The 23,648-nt window shown below is 37.8% G+C and overlaps 1 protein-coding gene across 2 annotated transcripts; it reads right to left on the reverse strand.

Annotated features, from left to right (window-relative positions):
* Positions 1-216: 216 nt before the first annotated feature.
* Positions 217-23,144, reverse strand: ICOS (inducible T cell costimulator). 2 transcript variants are annotated; one of them, XM_028112191.2, is made up of 6 exons: positions 22,995-23,144; positions 10,308-10,466; positions 6,229-6,567; positions 5,440-5,546; positions 4,212-4,296; positions 217-2,260 (listed from the first exon to the last, which is right to left on the reverse strand). In XM_028112191.2, the coding sequence occupies exons 1-6, from the start codon at positions 23,050-23,052 to the stop codon at positions 2,220-2,222; spliced, it is 789 nt and encodes a 262-aa protein (XP_027967992.1). In that variant the 5' UTR covers positions 23,053-23,144; the 3' UTR covers positions 217-2,219. The 2 variants fall into 2 exon arrangements, with proteins under 2 accessions (XP_027967992.1, XP_027967993.1); XM_028112192.2 differs by lacking the exon at positions 10,308-10,466 and having other exon boundaries at positions 22,995-23,143.
* Between the last annotated feature and the right edge of the window lie 504 nt (positions 23,145-23,648).

The raw sequence follows: 23,648 nt of genomic DNA on the forward strand, positions 1-23,648 counted from the left end.
GCATTGGGCCAGAAACTCACCGAGGACAAGAGTCCTTCTGCTGTGCTTCCAACTTTTTTATAAGTCTGTGGTTCTTTCAATGTTTAAAAAGGAAAAAGAAAAAAATGAAGAGCGACTGTTCTGAGCAGTGTAATACCTTCAAGACAGCGAAGATTGCAAGTGCTAGCTACAACTAAAGTAACCATTTCCTTCCCCCCAAGAAAACACTGTGAGGTATTTTCAGTTGCTGAATATCAAATGTTTATTCCTTAGTTTCCTACTGCTGCTAACATCTATTTCATGAGTGGCTCCTCTTAAAACAAGTCTTTATTTCACAGAAATTGTATCTTTGAATAATCCACTTTGAAATGTCCAGTGCTGAGGATGCTGCTGCAGGGCACGGTTTAGACAACCAGGATAGGTGGACCCCACATGAAGGCTCTACCCCCGCTCTAAACCCCCACCCAGCAAGCTGCAAACCGCCCAGAGGACACCTCTGCAGAGCCAACCAGACTGTCCGAGCCAGCTAGAAACAGAACACCATACTTGATTCAAATTACAAATGCAGTACTGTACTGCACACATCCAGCATTACACACGCTTACAACAACCTAAGTGTGCATAATGACATATCTGGTCTTGCTTTTAAAGAACACTATAAGCAGGCACCTACAAATTTTAAAACTACTAAACAACCCCATTTTACCTAAAGTTAAAAATGTTGTTGCACATACATTGGCTGCTTCAGAAGCATTGGGCATGGGAACAGAAAATGGAGAAAATATTCCAGCTAAGACTAATGACATGTTATATGTATTTAGGAATCTTTCCAACCAAATTGTATTCAAAGGAAGCCTATCTTGAAGGGCCAGGGCCAGTTTCCAGGCTGAATGGTTCCTAGGAGAGGGAATCATGTTGATGTTCCTTGATACATCTGTGCTTCTTCCCAGAGCCTGGAAGTACAAATGCAGGTGGACTCACCATGGTCCCCAGGGTGACTTCTGCCTCTGGGGGTGAGAGCAGATGGTTGTCCTGGGCTCAGGGGAGTCTCTCAACCCTTGGAATTCCACCCAGGTCTGGATGGCTGTTCCAGGCTGATGGGACCATTTCAACCTGTCAAGCCCAGAGGTCAGCATGGCTGTAGTTTGGAAGCGACCTCCAGGAACTACAGCTTTTCTGCTGAATGGGTCATTGGCTCTTTCTCCAGGACAATGCTTGACAGGGAAAAATGGTTTTGGGTTTTTTTGTTTGTTTGTTTGCAATTTTAATATGATCTACAGAAATAGCCTGGCTTGTAATTAATAGCACCATGAAAACATAGATAATGGTAGAAAACAGAATCATACAATAAAGTCCCTTCTGATGCTGGGCAATTTTTTTTTTTTTTTTTTTTTACACCACTGATGTGGTCGAAACAAGTCAACAAAGTAAATCATTTTAACTGAATTTGGGAAAATAAGATGTCTTTCTGGAGCAAAAATATTCTTATAGGGAGAATATAGGCAAATGATATAACATATATTTAGTTGCAGCTAAATGAATATGCATTTTATTGAGAAGTGGAGGGGAAAATGTAGATCTAGCTCCCTGCTCAGAATGTCTGTCATCAAGTGGTCATGTAGAAATATTTTAAAAAGGAAAATTGAAGGCAGATGAAGGCATCTAAACTCTTGGAGTGGGGGACTGGTGTTCAGAAGTTTGAAAAGAGTACTGTGTACTAATGTATTATAATAGTCCAGTTATATGTCAACACCTCAGAAATAGCTACAATTCTGAAGCATCTCGGTCCAGTATCTCATTAAAAAGGAATGCTCATTCCTACAGGAAGAAGAGGTAGTCTGTTAGTGAAATGTGGACAGACACTGGCCCTTGGCTGCCCATTTGCTTTGCAGATTCAGTATCCTTGGCATCTCTTAAAAATATCTGTAGATGTGTTTGTTTTACTGGCTGGTGCATTGCTAGAAGCAGGTATGAAGATCTGGAATTCCAACCCAGTGAGGTCTATTTGTTGAGCACACACAAGCTGGGCTTTCTATAAAACTAGTTGCAAGAGGGTGTCTTGATAACCCCACAGTACTGAAGCAACCTGTTAAAATCTCTTTTGACTGATAGAGTCACTGGTCCAGATTGAACAAAACACCAGCAGAAGATGTATGTACTCAAATCAAGTCTGACTCTCTGGGGTCCAGGGAACGTGGGAATCTTGCACTTCATGTCAGGGGAAAGCTGGCCAGTAGGGTTCATGCCTGGGTGCCACAGAGTTCCAAATTATGAGTCACACCTGTAACAACATGCAGCACAACATTTTTAAAAGCACTCTATTCCAATTCCCTTCAACAAGTTTGTCCCTTTCATCTGCCTCTTGTACACACGCACATGCCATCAAAACTCTTCTTTATGCTTCAAGACTCACCACCAGTTCCACATTTTCCATGAAGTTATTCCCAGCCCACTCCTGACTCCTGTAACAGACGTAAGCTGAATGCTACACTTCACTTAATTGAGTACTTTTGCCACTATCACATGATTCCACCCTCTCTACAAACACATCAGCTTTCCCAGTGACATTACAGACTGAAGACAAGGACTCTCTTGAGTCTCCCCTCCCGCTACCCAACACGAATTACTCAGCACAGTATTATGCATAAAATTATCATACAATAAATATTTGACAGAGGTGCTGAGGCATGCTCTGCTTGAAACTGTGTCTGCTTAGTGGTTTCAGAATACAGAGGAGAGACCCTACCTCCTCTCAAGAAGCTTACACTCTGGCCATGTTCAGTTATTACACGTGGTAGGTGGGGTGTGAAAATGTCCACCTCTGATTCCAGCCGCAGCTGGGTTAGACACATGCTGTCCATTCTAGCACAATAGCCCCACCATGCATTTCTCTGCTTTCTGCCTCTGGGCTTTCTCTGAAGACTTGTGAGACACTCTTCCAAGCATACAGTATTGTTCCAGGTGCATGAGGGAAAGCTCGTGAGGCCTGCCAGCAACCCCAAGCCAGTGGGGACGGGAGCCAGTGGATAGATAACCACACCTGCCACCCTTCAGAAGAATGATTCTGGGAGACCTCTGAACACTTCTCAGAAGTTCTGTGGCCTCCAGCTGAGATCTCAGTAATGCAACCTTCATTTGCTTTTCCCTCTTGCCTGTCTCACTCTCCCTGCTCCCTCACCCCTTTTTCCTGGCGTCACCTTCCAAATAAACTACTTACACCCAAGTCTCTGTCTCAGGGTCTGCTTTCAGGGATCCAAACTAAAACAAACACATTATTATAAGCACAGAGACGAAAAGTTGTTGTTGTTGTTTTCAATAGCAAAGCCATGAAACACACGTTCTTTGCTAGTGACAAAGCTATGGTAGGAAATCTCTAGGGAGCAAAAGGAATCACTGAATGCCCTGGGCATCAATTTCTCTCACCCAAAAAATGAGGAGTTAGCCTGAGGATCATTAACTCCCTTCCCATGCTTTAAGTCCATGATTACAGATGCTGTTTGCATGCCATTTATACAAGACCTTCACCACTAAATGGTGGCAAAAATTCAGGGGCTTCCGTCTTACTACATTCTTCATATCGAAGGCATGAGCCTTACAAATTTTCCACAAGGAATGCTTCAAACTTTCTAGATGCTCCTCAGCTTAACAACCCTTGAATTGACAATATTCACTCTGAATGGAAAAAGTCAAAGTCACACCTAACTGGCCTTGTGCAGTCAGTCATCCGAGACTCTCTGACTTTGCACCTCCTTTTCATCAGAATAACACTAGCTTCCCCAACTCCTCTTTCCACTGGGGAGCACCGGCCCAGATCTCTCTTCCAAATCTCTGTCCAAAACCCTCCTCCACATGTTTGTGCATCTCCCATGCCTCGCTCAGTAATTTGCACTTCACTGATAGCCAATAAATGTTCATCAGGTGACTTAAAGAACTTCTTATCAAGGAAGACTTAGACTCATCCCAGTTTCTGGAACAGCGATTGGAAAACTGCCTCGATACAATAGTGGCTTATGAATCTTTTGCTTGTTTATTTTTAATAGTGGCTTACAGACATTGTTTGTTTCCAATGTACTGCAGAGAATATAAACTTAAAGTGAAAGTTCGGAATTTCACGGAAAAATCTAAAACTGAGCCTTAGAGACATTTGCCCTTCCTCTAAAATAAACCATGAAAATTCCAGGCTTAAGGTGAAGAACGCTCTGCTCTGCCCAAAGCCCCAGATGGAGCGGTACCTGGGAATCCAGGTTTTTTGGCTGTGTTCACTGCTGCCATGAACATGTACTCGCTGTTAGGGTCATGCACACTGGATCGATATTTCTGGAAGAAAAGTCAGAAACATGGTTTGTCATCAGCTCTTCCTTATCTCCATCCCTGGTCCTTTTTTTTTTTCTTTTTTTTTTTTTACTGTTTTCTATTCTTGGTTGAAGTGATATGTGACAAAAGCGTTAGGATACAGCTCAGGCTCCTGACTTGCAGCTAAGTAGGAGAACAATATGAAAAGGGCTTTAAATAAAGAGGCTTCTGCCAAATTTCCTTCCCCATTTTTATTTTTATTGTTCCTTCCTCTGTAGATTTCAATCATGGGACCTATCTCACTGTCTTCCTTCTTTCTCTTTCTTACCAAATTCCATCCTGGCACAGATATACCCACGGTCTGGCCAGTGATCACACTGTGGATCTACTTGGGTATTAGCATACTTGTGTAATATGCAGAATGGTGTGAGTTCTTTCATTGAGAATCTATCTTGTGAACAACTGAAAAGAAGATCCCCCAGCACAGAAAGATTATTTTGTCACTGTCAAGTTATCTCCCTAGCTTTTCTGTGATGTTCTTTACTTTTTACATTTTTTAAATTGTTAAACTTTTAAAAATTTTTTAATTTTAAAGTTTTAAATTTTAATTTCAGTTAGCTTACATACAGTGTTATATTAATGTTCTTTAAAAACACAGTCCTAGCAACTTACCCTGGGAAGAAGCTGGCCATTTCCTTCTCAGCTACTATTGACAGCTTATAAGACTTTCTCAGTGATTGTTTAATCGACAAGTTGAGGGAAACATAAAACGGATTGTTTCCTCTTGGCCCTGACTCTGGAAACTTAAAATCAAATGTGCAGCCCGCATGCAATAATTCTTAGAAATCAGAAGCGTCTATTTTTATGTTTCAATCTTCGTCCTGCCTTTTTGTGTTTTCTTGGCCCCGATTCCCTTATCTTTTTTGAATGATAACAATAACAGCTCTCTCTGTAAGCCATCAAATCCTTTTTTAGACTGAAGCAGCTGTAAAATAAATAAGCTTCTCTGCCAAGTTAGTAGTTTAATTAGTAGGCATATCTTGTGGAAAAGAAATCGTCTGTCTGTTAATCGAATTACTCTGGCTAGAGCAATATGTGTTTTGACGAGTAAATAACTACTGATATTCTTCAGTAAAGCAAATGCAGGAAAAAATAGACATCGCTCACCTTTTTTGTAAGCCAACAAAGAAATACGCATCCAAAAATATAGACTCCAACAAAAGCTGCACATCCTATGGGTAACCAGAACTTCAGTTGGCAACAAGTCTGTGATTCTGGGTTCGAAAAGAGACATGTTAAGGGAAAACTGAGAGAATCAAATCTCCTCTCTCAGTGCTGAATCACACACAGGTTCTCTTACCAAATTTAAAAAAGTGATTTAATCAAATGGAGCTTGGCTTCGTTACAATCATGGAATCCAATAAATTGTAAATAACATCATCTCTCTACTATAGCAAGAATTTAAAAGCTAAAACCTAAAAGACTCTATGCACACATATGTTTACAAATGGGGTTAATAGAAAGGACTTTTTTTTGTCCATATTTTGGTAGAAAAGTAAGTAGGAATAGTAATGGTATAAAACTATTATTTTCAATCATCTCCTTCCATTCCACAAACCAAAACCTTAAACTTTATGTGAATAGAGGCAGTGGCCATTAGGTCATGGATTTGGGTAATTAGTCTTAATTTTTTTCCTGATCTCTAATGACATATGCGTTTTAAAGACAACATGATCTATTTCTAACATAGCAGTCTACATGATCAAATTGCATATTACTGATTAATATTAATTATTATTAATAAATGATCCCTTGCATATTTTCATAATCAATGATTGTCATCAATTGCACCAAAGTGAACTCTACAAAAGATACTTATTTGCTTGTTTTCATTAGTGAGAAAAGTCATTAAAATACAAATGTACTCGAGTCTGAAAGATGAAAACAATGTCTTACCATAAACATTCAGATATTCTCTGCTAATATTCTTTTTTTGAAAAGGAGGAGGATCAAAGATTGACAGTTCGCAGGAGTAGTAGCTAGCATGAGAACTGTCCAAGTTATTCAGAAAAAAAGAGACACCCTCACTGGATAACTGAGACTGACAGAATTTTGGTTTCTTAATGGACACTGTGTTTCCACTTTCCTTTGTCTTAGTGAGATCACAGAGTACTTCCGTCCCTTTCCGCAACTCCATTTTAAATTGCCAGACAGTATCACTGAATTTGCATAAAATTTGTACACCTCCATCGTGAAACGTAAACATCTCAGACTTGGCAGAATCATTGATTTCTCCTGAATAAAAAGGAAGAAAACAGAGGAAAAGTGACATTTTATGACGATGTTACTCCAGTAATTATATTTGAACACACAAGTAATCTCTTCTTTTCATACAGTCACCTCTATTGCACCAAAATGAAAGAATTTCACAACCAAAAGAACATGATAGGGCACCTGGGTGGCTCCCCAGTTAAACGTGTGCCTTTGGCGCAGGTCATGATCCCGGGGTCCTGGGATCGAGCCCCGCATCGGGCTCCCTGTTCCGCAGGAAGCCTGCTTCTCCCTCTCCCCCTCCCCCTGCTTGTGTTCCCTCTCTTGCTGTGTCTCTGTCAAATAAATAAAATCTATAACAACAAAAAAAAAGAACATGACAAAAATAAAACTGTGCCCTTGAAGAAAAAGCCTACACAGAAATTTGCTTGTTGTATATGAACATATAATATGTAATATATTAAATAATATATTTACATAGTATAATCAGAGATGTCGCCTGCCCTTTCATATTGGAGACAGATGGAAAACAAATAAATACATAGTAAACCATCCTAATTAATACCAACAATGGAGTACTGTTCAAATAAAGGTGGTGGGGTTCTATTTTTGTTTATAGAATCAAATAATGCCCTTTTTATTTTAAAATTGAAATTGAAGGAGAATTAGCACTTAGTCAAACAAAGGAAGATTTGGGATGAGATCTGGGAAATAATGTAGTTTAGGAAAAAAATTAAAAAGTGAAAAATAGCTTAAACTAAAAATGAATGATTATATATAAATATATATTTACATTATACCCTCCTGCCAGAGAGTAAAACAGCAGATGAATCGTTTTCAAATGATAGCAATATGTCTTTTCTGAACCTGATCCATTGAGAATTGAATCAAGGTCTGATGACAATAGTAAGGCCCCAGAATTTTGTATACTTTTTCTTTCTTCTTTTTTTTTTTCCAATAAATTTTAAGCTTACAGCAAGCCAAAGGTGTTTTTGAAAACTACATAGGGATCACATGAACAAAGAACGGAAAAGGTTTTAGCCTAGTTGCATATTCTGAGTTACTGGATTATAAGTTCAAACTGCTCTCTGCTTTCCTTTTTTCTTTTTCTTTAATATAAAAGTTTTTCACTGAAATTGTGTGGGAAAATTATTAGCATGACAGTTTTTTGCTTATGTTTTGAAATCTCCCTTTATTCCTAAAAAGAGTATATAACAAGTATAATGAATGTTTAAGGGAAAAAAAGTTGCCCAGCCCTACGGTGAAATAAAAATGCTATTTGCATATATTTGCTCTTTACCTTCCAGATACATGCTTTATATAGCAAACATATTACTTTGTGTTCTGCTATTGTCATTTAATGGTATATCATAAATGTTCCATTTTTTACATAGTCATCACAAGTATCCTTTTTAATGATTATATATTAGGACATAATATTAATATATAATTTGTTAAAGCATTCCACTAAGGTTGAATATTATGGTTATTTTTAGCATTTTGCTTTTACGACATGTGGCCAAAATGTTTAAACATGATTATAACACTATGTGTTACCATATCACTTTCTGAAAGAACTCCCATTTGTGAGAGGACTAGCATTAGGCAGGTGGATTCATTTGCCACAACTCTGCTGGCACTAGTTGCCTTGATTTTATTTAAGATTTAGCACAGTTATTCTCCTTAATATCTATAGGTTTTAATTTATGGCTCTCAGATTACAAGGGAAATAGAGTTTCCACTTGGGGATTTGATTGTGAAAATATGTACAAGTGTTCTAGTTTTTCAGTTATGGCAGTCCAGATCCAAACAAATTCCCACACCAAAACAACCAAAAATGCTGAACAAAAGGGTCTAAAGATATTATTAAAAGGCTTAATGAGGTTTCACAAAGAGGAGAAATTGGTAGGTTAAATTTGAAGAACCAGAACCCAGAGAGATGAGCAGAGCTCAGAAGTTGCTTTTACTCTGAGAGCATTCGCTGTTCTGCCAGGTTCAAGCTTTTGTTTATATGTCTCAACTTCCAGCGTCTGCAAAGCAAGAAACCTAGAAGAGACTCTCCTCAGTAAGCTGGGATCTCAAAGGGTTTCCTTCTTGCACTACAGTTAAAGCCAGAAGAAACCAATCTCATGCAGATTATAGCTCACCTTCAAATCACTTCGATGGTCCAGAAAACCTAAAACCTAAATTTTGTTTAAGGTAATTTTGGATTATTATTACCCCTAGGCTTTTGATAGTAAAAATGTAACTATTCCAGGAAGAAAAGATTTACATCCTAGGCCTCAAATCCTATCTGCAAATAATATTTAAAAACAATGACATGCAAGGAAACAAAACAATAGAAACAACAGACTACAGAAACAACCCCCCCAAAATTATATATTTGAATTATCAGATCCCCAAAGTAAACAATTGAGCTTACTACATTTAAGGCAATAAAAGACAAACTTGTAATAATATCTGCAAAGCACAGGAAACTAAAAACAACTAATTTGAAAAAGAATCAACTAGAACTGGTAAAAAACCATAGTAACTATGATTAAAAATTCAATGGATAGGTTCAAAGCATATTAGAGCTAAAGAGAGAATTGGTGAACTAGAAAATTAGGTTGGAAAAATTATTTGAAATGCAGTCCTCATCCAGATTTAAGAATCCCAACAAATCACAAGCAAATTTTTTAATTATGCACGTCTAGACATATCATAATGAAAGTCCTAAGAGCCGCCGTAGAAAAGAGACTGATTACCTTCAAAGAAGGAACTATCAGACCATCAGGTGATGTCTCAGCATTAACAATAAAAAGTAAAAAGAAAAATAGTAAAGGTATATGTAACGAGAAACTTCAATAAGTGAAGCATGCATGTTATTCTTGCATAATGACTAAAAGAATAGAAACAATATATAACTTAAATGGACATCACAAAATGCAACCTAATGATTTGGGATAAAGGGAAGGAAGTGTTGGAATCAGGAAGGAAAACACAGGGGTGGAAAGGCTTCTAGGTGCTGACAATGTTTTATTTCTTGAGCAGTGGTGATTATGGGAGTAAGGTAGTATGCTTTATAATGATTCATTAAATTGTATATATATGTTCACTTTTCTGTGTAGATGTTTTGTTCTGGAACACAAAATTATACAGAAGGAAAAATAACACTTGTTTCATTTTAAAAATAGAGGAAACAACGTAGGCAAAAGGCAAAAAGGAAAGAACTGATAGCATGAGCATAGGTGTAGTCTACATTAGATTCAAAGGAAAGATGTTTTTGCTTGGGGACTTTATTTATCTGAAAGTAAATTATGTTGCATGACTATCGTTCTGCTGTTTATGTCTCTATAGCCTTCTGCCAATGATAAAATCAGTGGGCTCGTTCTCAGTTTCTTTAGAAATGTTCAGAGCACATTTCCCAAGGACTTTAGAATGACAGCAAGTAAACCACAAAGAGATCTTGGAGCAAAAGTGATTGTGGCCACCATGTAAACACACAGAGATGCCCTGTCTTATGTTTCTGAAGATGTTTTGTCAGCAGCTTCCCTTCTCCGCCCCATTCCCACACTATGACCCGTAACCCAACACAAGATGAAATATAATAGTCAGCAGTGCAGAGTAGTGGAAGTACAATATGGTGATTCCCAAGGAAACGTGAGGAAAATTCTGTCTTGCCATTAGCAAGTCCGTGACTCTGGTACCCTTCTGGACTTCAGCCTTTTCATCTGGGAAATAAAGAAGTGAGACCAAAACATAAAATTCTTTCCAACACTTACTCTCTAGGGATCCAGGATCAAAATATATCCAGAGGAGACTGCAAACAACCAAGAGAGCTATTACTTTGTTGTTGTTTCCATAATTCTCTCCGTCCCAGCATCTTACTGGGGATTCCAGGGAGTCAGGAGAAATGAAAATGAATGAGACGTTCACATTCCCTGTAAAAGTATTTAGGTAGGGCTAAGAAGACTATCTAAGTCTTTCTTGAGTGATAGCGCCAAGGACGTGTGCCATTAACATTAGAGGAGTAACTGGGGATTCCAAGTTCATTTCTGCTGGACGCTGTGACTTGTTCATTTTTTCATATTTAATCTAAAAACTTCCCCAGGTGAGGGGCACCTGGGTGGCTCAGATGGTAAAGCATCTGCCTTTGACTCAGGTCATGATCTCCAGGTCCTGGGATCGAGCCCCATGTTGGGCTCCCGGCTCAGCGGGGAGTCTGCTTCTCCCTTCCCTCTGCCTCTCCCCCTGTTCATGCTCTCTCTCTGTATTTCTCTGTCTCAAATGCATAAATAAAATCTTAAAAAAATTTTTTTTAAATAAAATAATAAAAACTTCCCAGGTGAGCTTTTTATTATGAGATGTAGTGATAAGACACCTGACTTATGTCTCTACATACCCAATGCTTAAGCTTTTCATCTGGAAAACCATTTGACAACTCTAAGTCTGCAATTTGAATGTTTTCAATTAAAGGAGCCAAGTATGATATTGAATCAATTACTTCATAATTACCTTGGCACCTGTAGAACAGATATGCTCAAATACCTAATTACAAATGCTCCTTAGCCTCTGATGACATGTGAAAAAAATAGTATCAAAGGGGATCATTTCTATACCCATGGCTAAAGCATTTAGTGGATCAGTAGACAATGTAAGGAAAACCTGAATATATTAGTTTCTTAGCAGAAACAGCTAGAATGTTTTCTCCACCCTCCCTGGATGTTCTCCCCATCTCCAAATCTAACATTCAACAGGGAGTGCTGGTATCCCTAGCACCATTTTTTTTAGCCAGTGTTTATTTTGATTGAGTATCAGATCTGTTTGGTCAGTTCTTCTGCCATACTGGAAGTTAAAAATTGTGAGTATTCCCCTCACCAATTTCTTTCTCCTTGTTCTTTTTTCCTTTCTCTCAGCTTAAATTTTTTTTTTCACATACCACCTCTTAATATAAAATCATCCTCCATGGGATGCCTGGGTGGCTCAGTGGGTTAAGCGTCTACCTTTCCACTCGAGTCATGATTCCAGGGTCCTGAGATCGAGCCCTGCATCGGGCTCCCTGCTCAGCGGGGAGCCTGCTTCTCCCTCTGCCTCTGTCATTCCCACTGCTTATGCGCGCTTGCTCTCTCTGTCAAATAAATAAAATCTTTAAAAAAATCATCCTCCAAAATATCCCTTCTCACAGTCTTTGATATGTTCCTCACCCTCCCTAACATCCTATCTCCATCTCCAGTGCCCATAAACTCTCATAGACACTGTCCATGTTTCAGAGCCCCATAAACACCTTCTCCTTCACATTTCCTGTAACATGATTCAACCTCCACCCAGTATCATTAACAATCAGACCTGGTAAACTTAGAAATTATACAGCAAGTCTAATTCTTTTGTTTAGACAACTGAAGATCCAGACAGGTTAGATTATTTGTCTGAGGTCATACAACTTCTTGGGTGCATAAAAGATTCTGGGTTCAATCTAAGGTTGAAGTGCTACTAGCAACAACCAAGGGAAGTGTAATGGAAGTAGGCAACCACATGAAGCTAGATACTTCATGATCACTACAGACTGACTCTCACAGGATCCTATTAAAATCTGTCTACAGGAAGAAGGGCTAATTTCCTGTACCTATGTTTTATGTCTGGTAGAGTCTATCCACTACACCTGCACCTAAACTTCAACTGGGCCAAACCAGCATCATCTCTCTGTAGGACTACAAGAGTCTCCTAATTTTCTGCTCTCACTCCTGCCCATTTACCATTTATTCTCCTCAGGGAAGCCAGAATCATCTTTTAACATTCACAGATAGTGTCATTGCCCTGCTTATAAAACATACATCTCGCTTAGAATAAAATCCAACTCCTTAGCCTGGTTTCCATGACCCGCATGACCTACCTACCTCTCTAACACCATTTTATACCTGTCATTCACTCTACTGCAGCCATACTTCTCTTCTTTCTATTCCTCAAACATAAGCAGCTGGTTCCCTGGGCTTTGAATTTGTTGGTTCTTCACCTGGGATGTTCTCTTAGATCTTCACATGACTGCTTCTTACTTTTTCAGCGACGATTGACCACTCAATCCAGAGTACACCCCATGTCATTTTCTATCATACTACCTGAGAGAAAGTATTTATCATTGTCTGAAATTATCCAGTTTATTTATTTACTTGTTTATTGTCTGGATACCCCACTATAACATCAGCTTTAAAATCAGGCACCTGTTGATCTTATTCATCAATCCATCCCAAGTATCTACAATAGCACCTAGTATGTAGTAAGTCATAATAAATATTTATTGGAAGGATGGACAGATGAACAAATGAATATGTAGATCTCAGTGATATTACAAATCTGGGGAGATGAATAGAATATATGATGTAAAAACCAAAAGGCACTTAGAAATGATCCAGTTAAGCCTTTCATTTTTTATTTACATTTATCACGCTAGACCAGAAGCAGAAAAATTAGTATCTTGCCCAGGATTATACAGCTCCTAACTGGGACATGATCCCATGATTAGCTATGCCATGTTGTCTTTCTTCCGGAAACAAGTACGTGCAGATGTATAATCAAGCAAAATGTATAATCAGTCAATCAATCCCCTGAAATGGAATGTCAGATTCTAATGAAAATTCTGTCTGAGCTTCAAAGAAACAGGTTCTTGATCTGTAAACATGCACTAGGTTCATAAAGACTTGTTTAGATGATTGATGATTCTCTTGACTATTTTTTTGTCTATAGAGGAGAGGACAAGTTTAAGCCTGGCTGATAATTTAGATCCTCCAGAGTACACACTTCTTAAAATTGTCCAATGTATGACCACGATAGGGACCCCTGGACCAATAATTTTTCCAATATATCCAGATGTTTCGTAACCACAGCATGTGGTTGTGATAAAATACCATGCTATATCTTTTAGCATTTAATACATTATTAAAAACACAATAAAAATATGTTCTCTTGAATCCTGGTGATGGGTCTTAAAATCTGAATATTAAATATTAGTTTTTTGTTTTGGGGTTGTTTTTTTTTTTTTGCTACCATATCTATGTACTTCCCCGTTGGTACTCCTAGATTATGAGAACTCTAGAGAACAGGAACTGTCTTCTTAATCACATTGACTACCATGTCTAAAGAATACCACCTTCTCAATAGAGGTTCAAACCTGTTAACTTCTGCTAACTATGATTTCTATAACCTTACTCTTGACATCAATAGACTAATGTTTTCAAGAGCAAATTCAGAGTCTTTGCATTAGGTGATTTCTTTTAGGTTTTCAAATTGTTTAAGGGACAAGAAAATTCGTATCTCCAGGGCAAGGGCAGTATGGGGGCTGTTAAAAAAAAGAAAAAAAAACTTGGAAGAAATGATTATTCACCTGAGAATTGTACTGTGGCTCAGAAGAGTTTATTTGTAAATTGATTCTTTTAATATCTAAACTATTCCATTTCTTCAGTCTAAGATGGTCTTGCTAGAATCCATCCTGTCAGGATTCTTTATAAGCAGTTGTATTATCCCCCGTTGAAAATCTTTTTGGCAAAAACATGTTAGAGAACCCACACAATTGCAGAGGCTGTGAGACTAATCAGCAATTTGACTTCACTCTCCTTAACTCTAGACTTCTAACCACAAACCTCCACAAAGATCTCAGAGTGATAGAAAGATAAGATCTCCTGAGTTCACAATTTATTGATAGTGCTTATTAAACATATTTTCTGTAATCAAACAATAAGCTTTAGCTTAGCACAGCACATGAATGTGACATAAGAGATGAAGTTCTAAAAATTGCAATGTTTATTTAAGTTTTGTTACATTTGATCTTTTACTAAGAAATTTTGGCTTTTAAGAAAACCTGCATTTACCACTTGTTTTCACCTTTCATAAAAGCATTGTCATTTCTTATAAGTCTATTGGCTAAAACTTAGATTTTTATACATGCATCTTTTCTATACTTACATTACTATTCAAAGACATCCATACTCTAAAGAAGTGATTGAAGTCAGTAGGGAGGACAGGCAAAATAAGCCCAATCTGATCTAAATTCTTTTTTTTTTTAGAATTTATTTATTTATTTATTTGAGAGCATAGAGAGAGAAAGCATGAGAGGCGGAAGGGTCAGAGGGAGAAGCAGACTTCCCACTCAGCAGGGAGTCCGATGCCAGACTTCATCCTGGAACTCTGGGATCATGACACTTCACCAACTGAGCCACCCAGGTGCCCAATCTGATCTAAATTCTTAACATTTGTAGAAAAGAAAGACAAAAAATGTGAAGAAAAGTGGGGAGAAAATAAAGAAGCCCAAAGAGCATACACACACACACTAAATGTGTGTAATTTTTACTCTCCAAGGAACTTTGTAGGGGGGAATAAAACAATCTTTGGTCCTTTAAAGTGTGCATCTTATTATATAATAAGAAAAAATGGAAGATTGATTTTCTTCTAGTAAAAACTTTCTTTGTGAAAATGGAAGAATGCCAAATAGGTTATAAAACTTTGTAGCAATATTCATGAAGTAGTTAATTTACAAACAAGTTACTTGTTAGTGAATTCATTGTCATTGATTTGAAACTGTCCTAACAGGGAAATCACAGGAGATTAAATGAACCCAAGTCTCTTCCAAGAAAGGAAGGAGAAAGAATTTTATGGGCACCCAAGAATATCCACATTATTTCCCATCACTCAGCTGCTGTGTAAAGCCCTTTGGGCACATAGACAAGGCACTGGCTGGGTGAACTTGTTACATTTAAGGCTCCAGATCCCATTTCTACTCCAGTAACCCACACCTTCATCTCAGCCACCCCTTCCCTTGGCTCCCACCCCTTATTTCCAATTTCCTTTAACATCTCTGTCTGATTTCTTCTGATGATCAAGAGTAACATTTCCAACCTGAACTCAGTATTCACTCCCAGACTCAAACCTCATCATTTAAGGGAGCCACTAGTCTGACCCCTCTCCCTGACTCTCCTGATCCAATTGTTCACCAAATCCAGTTGACTCTAGCTCAGAGATATCTCTTGAATTCAGTTGCTTTTCTCTATTCCTATTGCCAATCCAGGACCTTTTTTTGTCTCCGCTCATCTGTGGAAGCTTCTTGACTGACCTTCTTAAGAGGATTCTCTCCCTTTCCAAGTCCATTCTCCATGCTATTCCCAAAATTGTGTTTCTAAAAAGCATGTCACTCCCCAGCTTAAAGTCTCTATTAGATTGTGGCTTATGAGGTTAAAAAAAAATCAATCGTCTTTTAGCATGACACAAACTCCTTTCACAATCTGTGGACCATATAGGTTCAAGCCATACTAAACTTTTTGGCCATTCTTCTCATATCCTTAAACTATTCCCATAAACTAGAATATCCCAGGACTTCTTTATCTTCCTAGAGACCCCCATTCATTCTTTACGAACCATTTTTAATTGGTCCCTGAGATTTCAAAGACTCTTATCTCTATGCTCTCAATAACACTTAGTTTACACCGGTATATTTATAATGTATATCAGCTTAGATCATGATTATTTTGTCTGTCTTCCTCATTGAAACATGAGCTTCACAAGGATAAGTACTGTAGTATGGTCACCTAAATCATCCCAGGATCTGGAATGTATTAGAAGCTCAATTAAATAAGTGAATGCATAGAAAAACATGGAGGCTGACCATGGTTGGCAAATGTCCCACAATGGACTGAGGAGAAAAGTGAGAAAAGCAGAGCAAGAGAATCTGTTTACTGGATATTGGAGAATACTTGTTTCCCAGTCCAAAGGCAAAGATTCAAACTGAATGATGCTCAGACAATTCTCTGAAGCCTAATAGGTCTGGAAGTTAAATAAATATTTAAGCTTTCAAAAGCTTCCAAATAATAATATAACAACAACTTGTATGCCTTGAGAGTTTCTCATGCATTGAATACTGTGTTAAATGCATTACATGAAACATACAATTTGATGTTCATAACAGCCTTTTATGTCAGATTTTCTATTTTGAGGAAACTGAGGCTTGAATAACTGCCCCAAGGTTATCAAGCAAATATGTGGTGCAACCATAATATGAACCTAGACAATCTGAGACCAGAATCCACATTCTTAAGGAGTCTTTTAGTCCAATAATCTAGTCCAACCCCCTAACTTTATAGAAGCTAAAGCACAGAAGCCAAAGAGACTTGCTGAAAAACAAGAAAAAAGAACAAAGTTCTAACATTAAATTTGACTGGGAAGTTATATTCAGGTATTTCTTTTCCTTCCAGATGTATTATGTATATTAATGTCGCAAGTACTTAAAGTACTATTTACATTGATGCCACATATATATTCTGTGATTTAAAAAGTTGTCATACACCAAAAATATATAAAATAATTTCTTAGATATGAAATTACTTTGTGCTAAACACACTCATTTCTCTAGACATACTCATTCATCAACCATTATGTGTTGAGTTGCCCTGTGTATTTGAATCTGCAACAAACTCTAGCTCCTTGCTCTGGCAAGATCTAAATTCTTAATGATTATTCTGAAACTTATCTGCCTGTAGACATGTAAAAATATGGATTCACGTATGCAAACTTTCATCATCATTAAATAAGTACAAACAGGAACTACCATGAGATTTTTGCTTTAGACCTGGATAGTACAAAATAAACAAAATTTTAATTATGCGTGCACTAGACGTTTTGTTTGTTTGGTGGTGGTGGTGCTGAATCCTAGGAAAATATAAATGTTGGCTGCAAAAAGTTTGATTTCTCAAATTTAAGACAGCTACATTTAAGTGATCTTCAATTGCTTGTTGAAGGTGCCATACCTATGTCAACATGGCTCAGACAAACAAAAGATTCTATCAGATCTAGTGGTTGACAGAACCAAAATTCTTGAGTCTGTCATCCTCCCTAAAGACAACTTGATTTTTCTTAGCTTTTCCTCAAGCCAAGTAGAAACAGGCATCAATATGTTATACATGACCCAGAGGAAGTCCACATCCCCAACAATTGACTCTCTTTAAATTTGCAAATCTTGGTCTGTTTTGATCAACCTTACATGCTAAACCAGTGGGAAAAAAATCACGTTTTGACTAACAGTTTTCATTTGTGTTATATGTTCTCTATGTACTTAAGATCCACTTTCCAAAATACGGTTTTGAATTTTCATAAGGTTTCAAATGCCGAAGGTCTTATTTCACTTAGGATGACCAAAAAGTGCCATTTGATAGACTCAATTTATTAGAATAGCAGTAGCACAGAGATGCCTTTTATGCAGTAAATGTGGCCCTTTCCTAGGGTATTGAAGGCAACAGATGATTTTTTAATTTTTTTTTAATTTATAAAGTTTAATAAATCCTTTTACACATAAAATTCATATCCTTAAGATAGGAAAGTAGCATAAGTTGTGGGTTTTGCCCAGTTTACAACTGTGACTATAGAGGCCAATTTTTTTAAGTCAAGACTATGTACTTTACAGTGAGCAAAACTAAGATGAGAATTAGGTCCTCTCTACACACCTACATTCTGTTTCTACCAAAAAATAGGAATATGCTGCTAGCAATTTAAAAACTATAATATTCCATTTCACCTGAGGGAGTTGCTAATAGCAATGGCAAGTTATGAAAGCCACTATGTTCACTAATAATGAAAAATCAAGGCACTCAAGATCTTACATGAGAATAATAGCTATCCCTAGAAAGAAGAGAAAAAGACAAAGAAAAAGATATGATCAAACAACAACTACAACTACAGGGAGAAAAATATCCCTGAAATTTAAAAAACAAAAAGCAAAACAAACAAACAAACAAAAAAAAACCCTTAAGTCTACAGATTGAAAAGTCTCACCCAGTCCCAAGCAATGCTCATGGAAATCTTCACACAGTGAGGCGTATCCTGGTGGAATTCCTGAATTCCAATATTGAAATAAATAGCTTACAAGATTCTAGAGAATTTTTTTGAGTTGCTTACAAAAGAATAAGAATCAGACTAGCAGACAACACTTCACCTGCCATCCTAAAAGCCAGCAGACAGTGTAGGGGGATCCACAGACCATTAAGAGAAAAGACTTCAGTCTAGAAATCCTATTCCCAGAAAAGATATTAGTTACCCATCAGAGGAAAAGAAAGACCTCTTTGCCCATGCTGGAATTCATAGAATCCAGGGTATCTGAAGAAAATAATGGAAGTCTTCTGAGCACCGTATCAGAACAGAGATCACAAGACAGGAGCAGAAGGCGAGTGATGCTGTCACTGAATCAGTGAAGGAAGCATCAAGAAGGGATTCTTAAAACAGAAGAGAAATACTGTAAGAGGAAACTAGCAATGATCTGCAATTATTATTTCAACAAAGCCCAAGATTGGGGCGGGGGTGCACTAACAGGACAGCATGAGAGTGGGATGGAAGAACCTTCAGGTCAATGGGACTGTGGGGTCTGCACATCAGGCAAGTCCATGGTCATTATTTATTTTAAGCCAATAATAAATAAATAGACATTCAAGATTCTCTGAACATAATGACTTACTCAGTTAAGAACTGTAGACAACCTTCCAAATTATAGAGGCAAAGAGGGAAATTAAAAGAACCAGACAAAAAAAGAAGATACAATAGCAAAGGAAAATAAATAGAAATAAGCATAACAATGAAGAGATAGAATCAAGTACAGGCTTATCACACTGAATGGGAATGGCCTGAATTCATCTATGGGGGCAGGGGGGTTAACAATTTGGATTTTTAAAAATCCAACAAAAATACTTGAAGGATTTTATAAGAGGAAAAACAACTATAAACAAAATGTCCATTAACAAGGTGCTAAATAAATTATAATTAAACAATATAATGGAATACAATTAGTTATTAAAAATAAAAGGTAGCTCTATATGTATGGTTGTGGAAAAATCTCCAAGATACATAGTTAAAACTTTTTTAAAAAAGCAAAGTGCAGAAAATAATGTATATGTTGTTAGCTATCCAAAAAGTTTGATTATAATCATATCAGATTATATAGACAGAATATTTCTGGAAAGACACAGCAAGAAACAGGTAACAACAATGGTCTTTCAGAGAGAAACGGGAAGTCAAGGGTGCAAAAGAGGCTTACTTTTCACTATATACTCCTTTGTACTTATTAAATTTTACACCATATACCTGTATCTCCTATTCAAAAATAGAAAAATAAATACAAAAAGTTTTTAAATTTAAAAAAAAAATACTTGAAGGGAGTTGTGGGAGGAGCTGAAGGTCGGCTTAGATCAGCCAACTTCTCTCTGAGCTCTGGGGAGGAGCTGATCTGCAGACACCAGAGGGTTGTTTTTCCTCAGGTGACGGAATTCTGGAATCATGGATTGGATGGCTTGGAAACAAAAGCAAGGCTGAAAATGAACCTGAGGGTTATTCTCCCAGCTTTCTCCCAGAACATATCATGAGACGTGCACGTTTATTAACCACCATCTGACTTCCGTCATTCCCACTTATTCGCAGCCTCCACACTGCTTTCAGAGTGGGTCTTTCTAATATCAGAATTCATAAGGTCATCTGTATGTTTCTCATTGCCCAGAGGTGTAGAAAGAGGGTCTTCTAAACAGAGGTAGAGGTTCACATTTTTTCCAGATCCTTTTACAAAGAGGAGCTTCCTATTGTTCCAGAATCATTAAAAGAAGATGGCTTTTGGGCGCCTGGGTGGCTCAGATGGTTAAGCGTCTGCCTTCGGCTCAGGTCATGATCCCAGGGTCCTGGGATCGGGTCCCATGTCAGGCTCCCTGCTCCTCGGGAGCCTGCTTCTCCCTCTGCCTCTCTCTCTCTCTCTCTCTCTCTCCCTCTGTCTCTCATGAATAAATAAATAAAATCTTTAAAAAAAAAAAAAGAAGATGGCTTTGTTAAATTTTACACTAAGAACAATAGTTAAGAAATCACCAAGATTTCCAGCCTATTAACTCACTAACCAAATGCAACACTGATGAGCATTTCTCCCCTTTAAGATTATGTTATAGATGGTTAAGCGTCTGCCTTCAGCTCAGGTTGTGGTCTCAGGGTCCTGGGATCGAGTCCTGCATCGGGCTCCCTGCTCTTTGGGAGCCTGCTTCTCCCTCTCTCTCTGTCTCTCATGAATAAATAAATAAAAAATCTTTAAAAAAAAAAAAGATTATATTATATCCCTTGCTACTTCAACGCAATGTGGAAAGTGTGAATATTGGAGTCAGATATATTTGTGTTCTAATCTTGGTTCTGCCATGAATTACTATGTAACAAATCACTTAGCCTTCCTGGTCTGAGATTGTTCAAACATCCACTGAAGGTAAGAATGCTTAACCTTTTGGTGGGATGAGAAAACCTATTTCATTGCGAGGATTAAAAATATGCCAAAGGAAAAGACCTGCAAGTGCTTGGTGTAGGCTCTGAAAAATGAATAGGTGCTAGATAAATGTATCGTGATGGTATTTTGAACATGGAGACGGTTAGCGATTTACGATCTCCATTTAGTCACTCATGCCTCAAACAAAAAAAAGGCTTGTCACGTGGCAGTTTTCTGTGTGGTGAGAGTGAACGTTGGTTTTATTCCATTAGAGCCGAAGATGAATATCATTCTAGAAGCACAATTTCTTCATCAGCTTAGTCTAGTAACTCAAAATAATTCTACCTAGGTTGGATCTATCCTTCCATAGAAAAAACACAATTGTTAATTCAAATCTCAAGCTGATAATAAGCACACTATCAACAACCATAAGTACCCAAATGGGTTTAGCATATTGGGATACCTTTTAGCAGTACAAAGCCCTCAATGACTTGTCCCAATGTTCTTGGAAAAAAAATCCAAAATCCTTTACATGGCCCATATAGTCTGAATGGTATCTGGCCTCTGTTTTTCTTTCCAGCATCATCTTGTACCATTCCAAACCCTTCTCTTTCTGTGCTCAGGTGCATCCATCTTCTTCCAGTCCCCTGACCTTACTTCATTTACTCCTGCCACAGGTCCTTTGCACTTCCTCTTCTCCTGGTGCAGCGTGTTCTTCTCCCCCTCATACCATCCTCCCCATTTACTCCTACTTATCCTTCAAATCTTAATTCAACTGCCATTGCCACAGAAAAGACTTTGATGAACACCACTCCCCAGCCCCACCCACATACGCACCCAGGCTAAAGAGGCTTCTTTGTTACATTCTGAGTTCTGCCTGTAATTATCAATTCATGGGATTATTTGATTAATGTCTCTCTCTCCCAGCCATTCAGTTAGCTTCCTGAGAGCAGGGACTGATGTGGTTTTGTTCATCATTGTACACACTGCAGCTTTCACTGTACCTCCTGTATGGCAAGTGCTTGGTGCTGTGTGAATGAACGGCTAAGTGAATGAATGAATAAATGAATATCAATCCCAAAGCTATTCATTGTTATTCATGCTGCGAAAAGATTTCACTGGGTTGTAGACAAGGTATAAACAAGCAAGTACCCCCAAACTGACTTTGGAACTTGTAAGCAGACTCTAATTGTTCATTCTTCATTCCTCTTTACTTAAGAGCATTTGAATCACCTTGAACTACCCCAAGATGAAACATTTGACCAATCTGCTTTTGCATTTTAATTCTTTGGAGAGAAAAGTAAAATCTATTTCTTTGTATCACTGCAAAATTTATGTCTAGATAAGATTATACCTACTAGATTTCTGTTTTCACTTTTAGTGTTAATAGAAATTTCCAACTTAATACAATTTCACTTTGCTTTTGCCAGCCTCAAGAACATGGCTCAGAGTGAAAGATAGAAGTAATACAGAAGTGTACCAAGTAAGAAGCAGCAGAAACACGTTTTTTAGTTGAGTTGTAGGTCGCATTATTTAAATCGTTTAAATAGTCTGATATATACCATCTAAGAGAGAGAATTGAGGACTTCAGAATGGTGGTTTGCTTTGCTTTCATGTCTCCGGGGGCAAGGGAGACTTTTTACAGCATCCGCTATTCCCTGGCCTTTTAGAGGGACCCTGACACTTTGTGTCAGAAAAAACTCAGGGGCAGCCTGGACATTTCTGACAACAGATCACCCAGATAAGATTAAAATCAAAATCCTTTTTTTCAAAGCCCTTCCATTTTATTTTCTCCTTCAAAAAGAATTCCCAGCCCAGATGCCAGAATTATTTTACTTTCATTCAGTTGACACAAGTCATTTTGCCTTTCATCTTTCTCTGAGAACAGTAAGCCACTCTTCTACTTTCTCCACCAACAGGTAACTCCACGCAGGTAATTTAAAATTTTAATGGTCTGAGGAGACAATTTTTTCTTCATCTTGAAAAACACAGTATCAAAGGAAGCAGTACCAATTCAACACCATCAGCTGCGACATGGAGTCATACACCCTAAGCCAAGTGCTCAAGCTCTTCTGCAATTGTTCCTCCTTTCAAAACCAACCAACCAACCAACCAACCAACAAACAGCCCTTCTATTGGGTGTCTGATCTTTCTACCTTTGGTTTTTCTTAACGTTCACTTGAATGATAACTTAATAAGAAATAATCACTAGGCCACTTACCTGTTAGGGCTTCAACTTGAAAGCAGAAGAGAAGGAAATACCAGAGGTTTGATTTCATGTTTGCCAGAAACAGATGCAACCCTCTCCAGTGTCCAAAGCTGATAGTGAATTCATGTTCTCAACTGTTTTCTATTTGCTGGAAAGGAAGTGGGTTTTGTGAGGGTTTATGTAGTGTCACACTTACCATCAAGGCAGGGAGGTGTCTCTCAATTGATGTCAGTGGCTATATGTGAGGCATTACTGTTTACTGTTTATGGGGGTTCAGCTTAATCAATTGAATTGCTGATAATTTTGAAAACAGAGGGAAACTTTACCCTCATTCTGGTTCCAATAAAATGAGAGAAAGAGACAATGCCTATTTTCAGAATCACCCTACTCCCCTGAATCAATAGTTCCTGGGGATAACAGGATCTAACAACAGCCAAATGATAAATAATAGGTTTTTTGATACCATTCTATCTTCTGCTATTTGCTCCAGAGATAGAAAACCTTAGAAACAGGACAAGAAACAAAGGGAATTATTACAGAAATGGAAATGAAGATATATCTGGAAGAAGAGTCACTTAGGAATTGGAGAAATATTGACATCACATCCACTGTAGATTGTATTTCTCCAAATGATAGGGTCTATTTTAATCCAACTTAAACTCTGTC

This window comes from Eumetopias jubatus, unplaced genomic scaffold (genome assembly GCF_037043125.1).
Source record: "Eumetopias jubatus isolate StellerSeaLion01/CBP00866 unplaced genomic scaffold, mEumJub1_p1.0 scaffold_3, whole genome shotgun sequence".
Taxonomy (NCBI): domain Eukaryota; kingdom Metazoa; phylum Chordata; class Mammalia; order Carnivora; family Otariidae; genus Eumetopias; species Eumetopias jubatus.

What these genes read in the sequence shown, in the direction of transcription:
- ICOS (XM_028112191.2), bottom strand. Translation starts at nt 23,052, where the DNA reads ATGAAATCAAACCTCTGGTATTTCCTTCTCTTCTGCTTTCAAGTTGAA. An exon ending in TCAAGTTGAAGCCCTAACAG is followed by an intron (nt 10,467 to 22,994) that starts GTAAGTGGCCTA and finishes ATACTTTTACAG; the next exon opens with GGAATGTGAACGTCTCATTC. An exon ending in AGAATATCTGAATGTTTATG is followed by an intron (nt 5,547 to 6,228) that starts GTAAGACATTGT and finishes TTTCGAACCCAG; the next exon opens with AATCACAGACTTGTTGCCAA.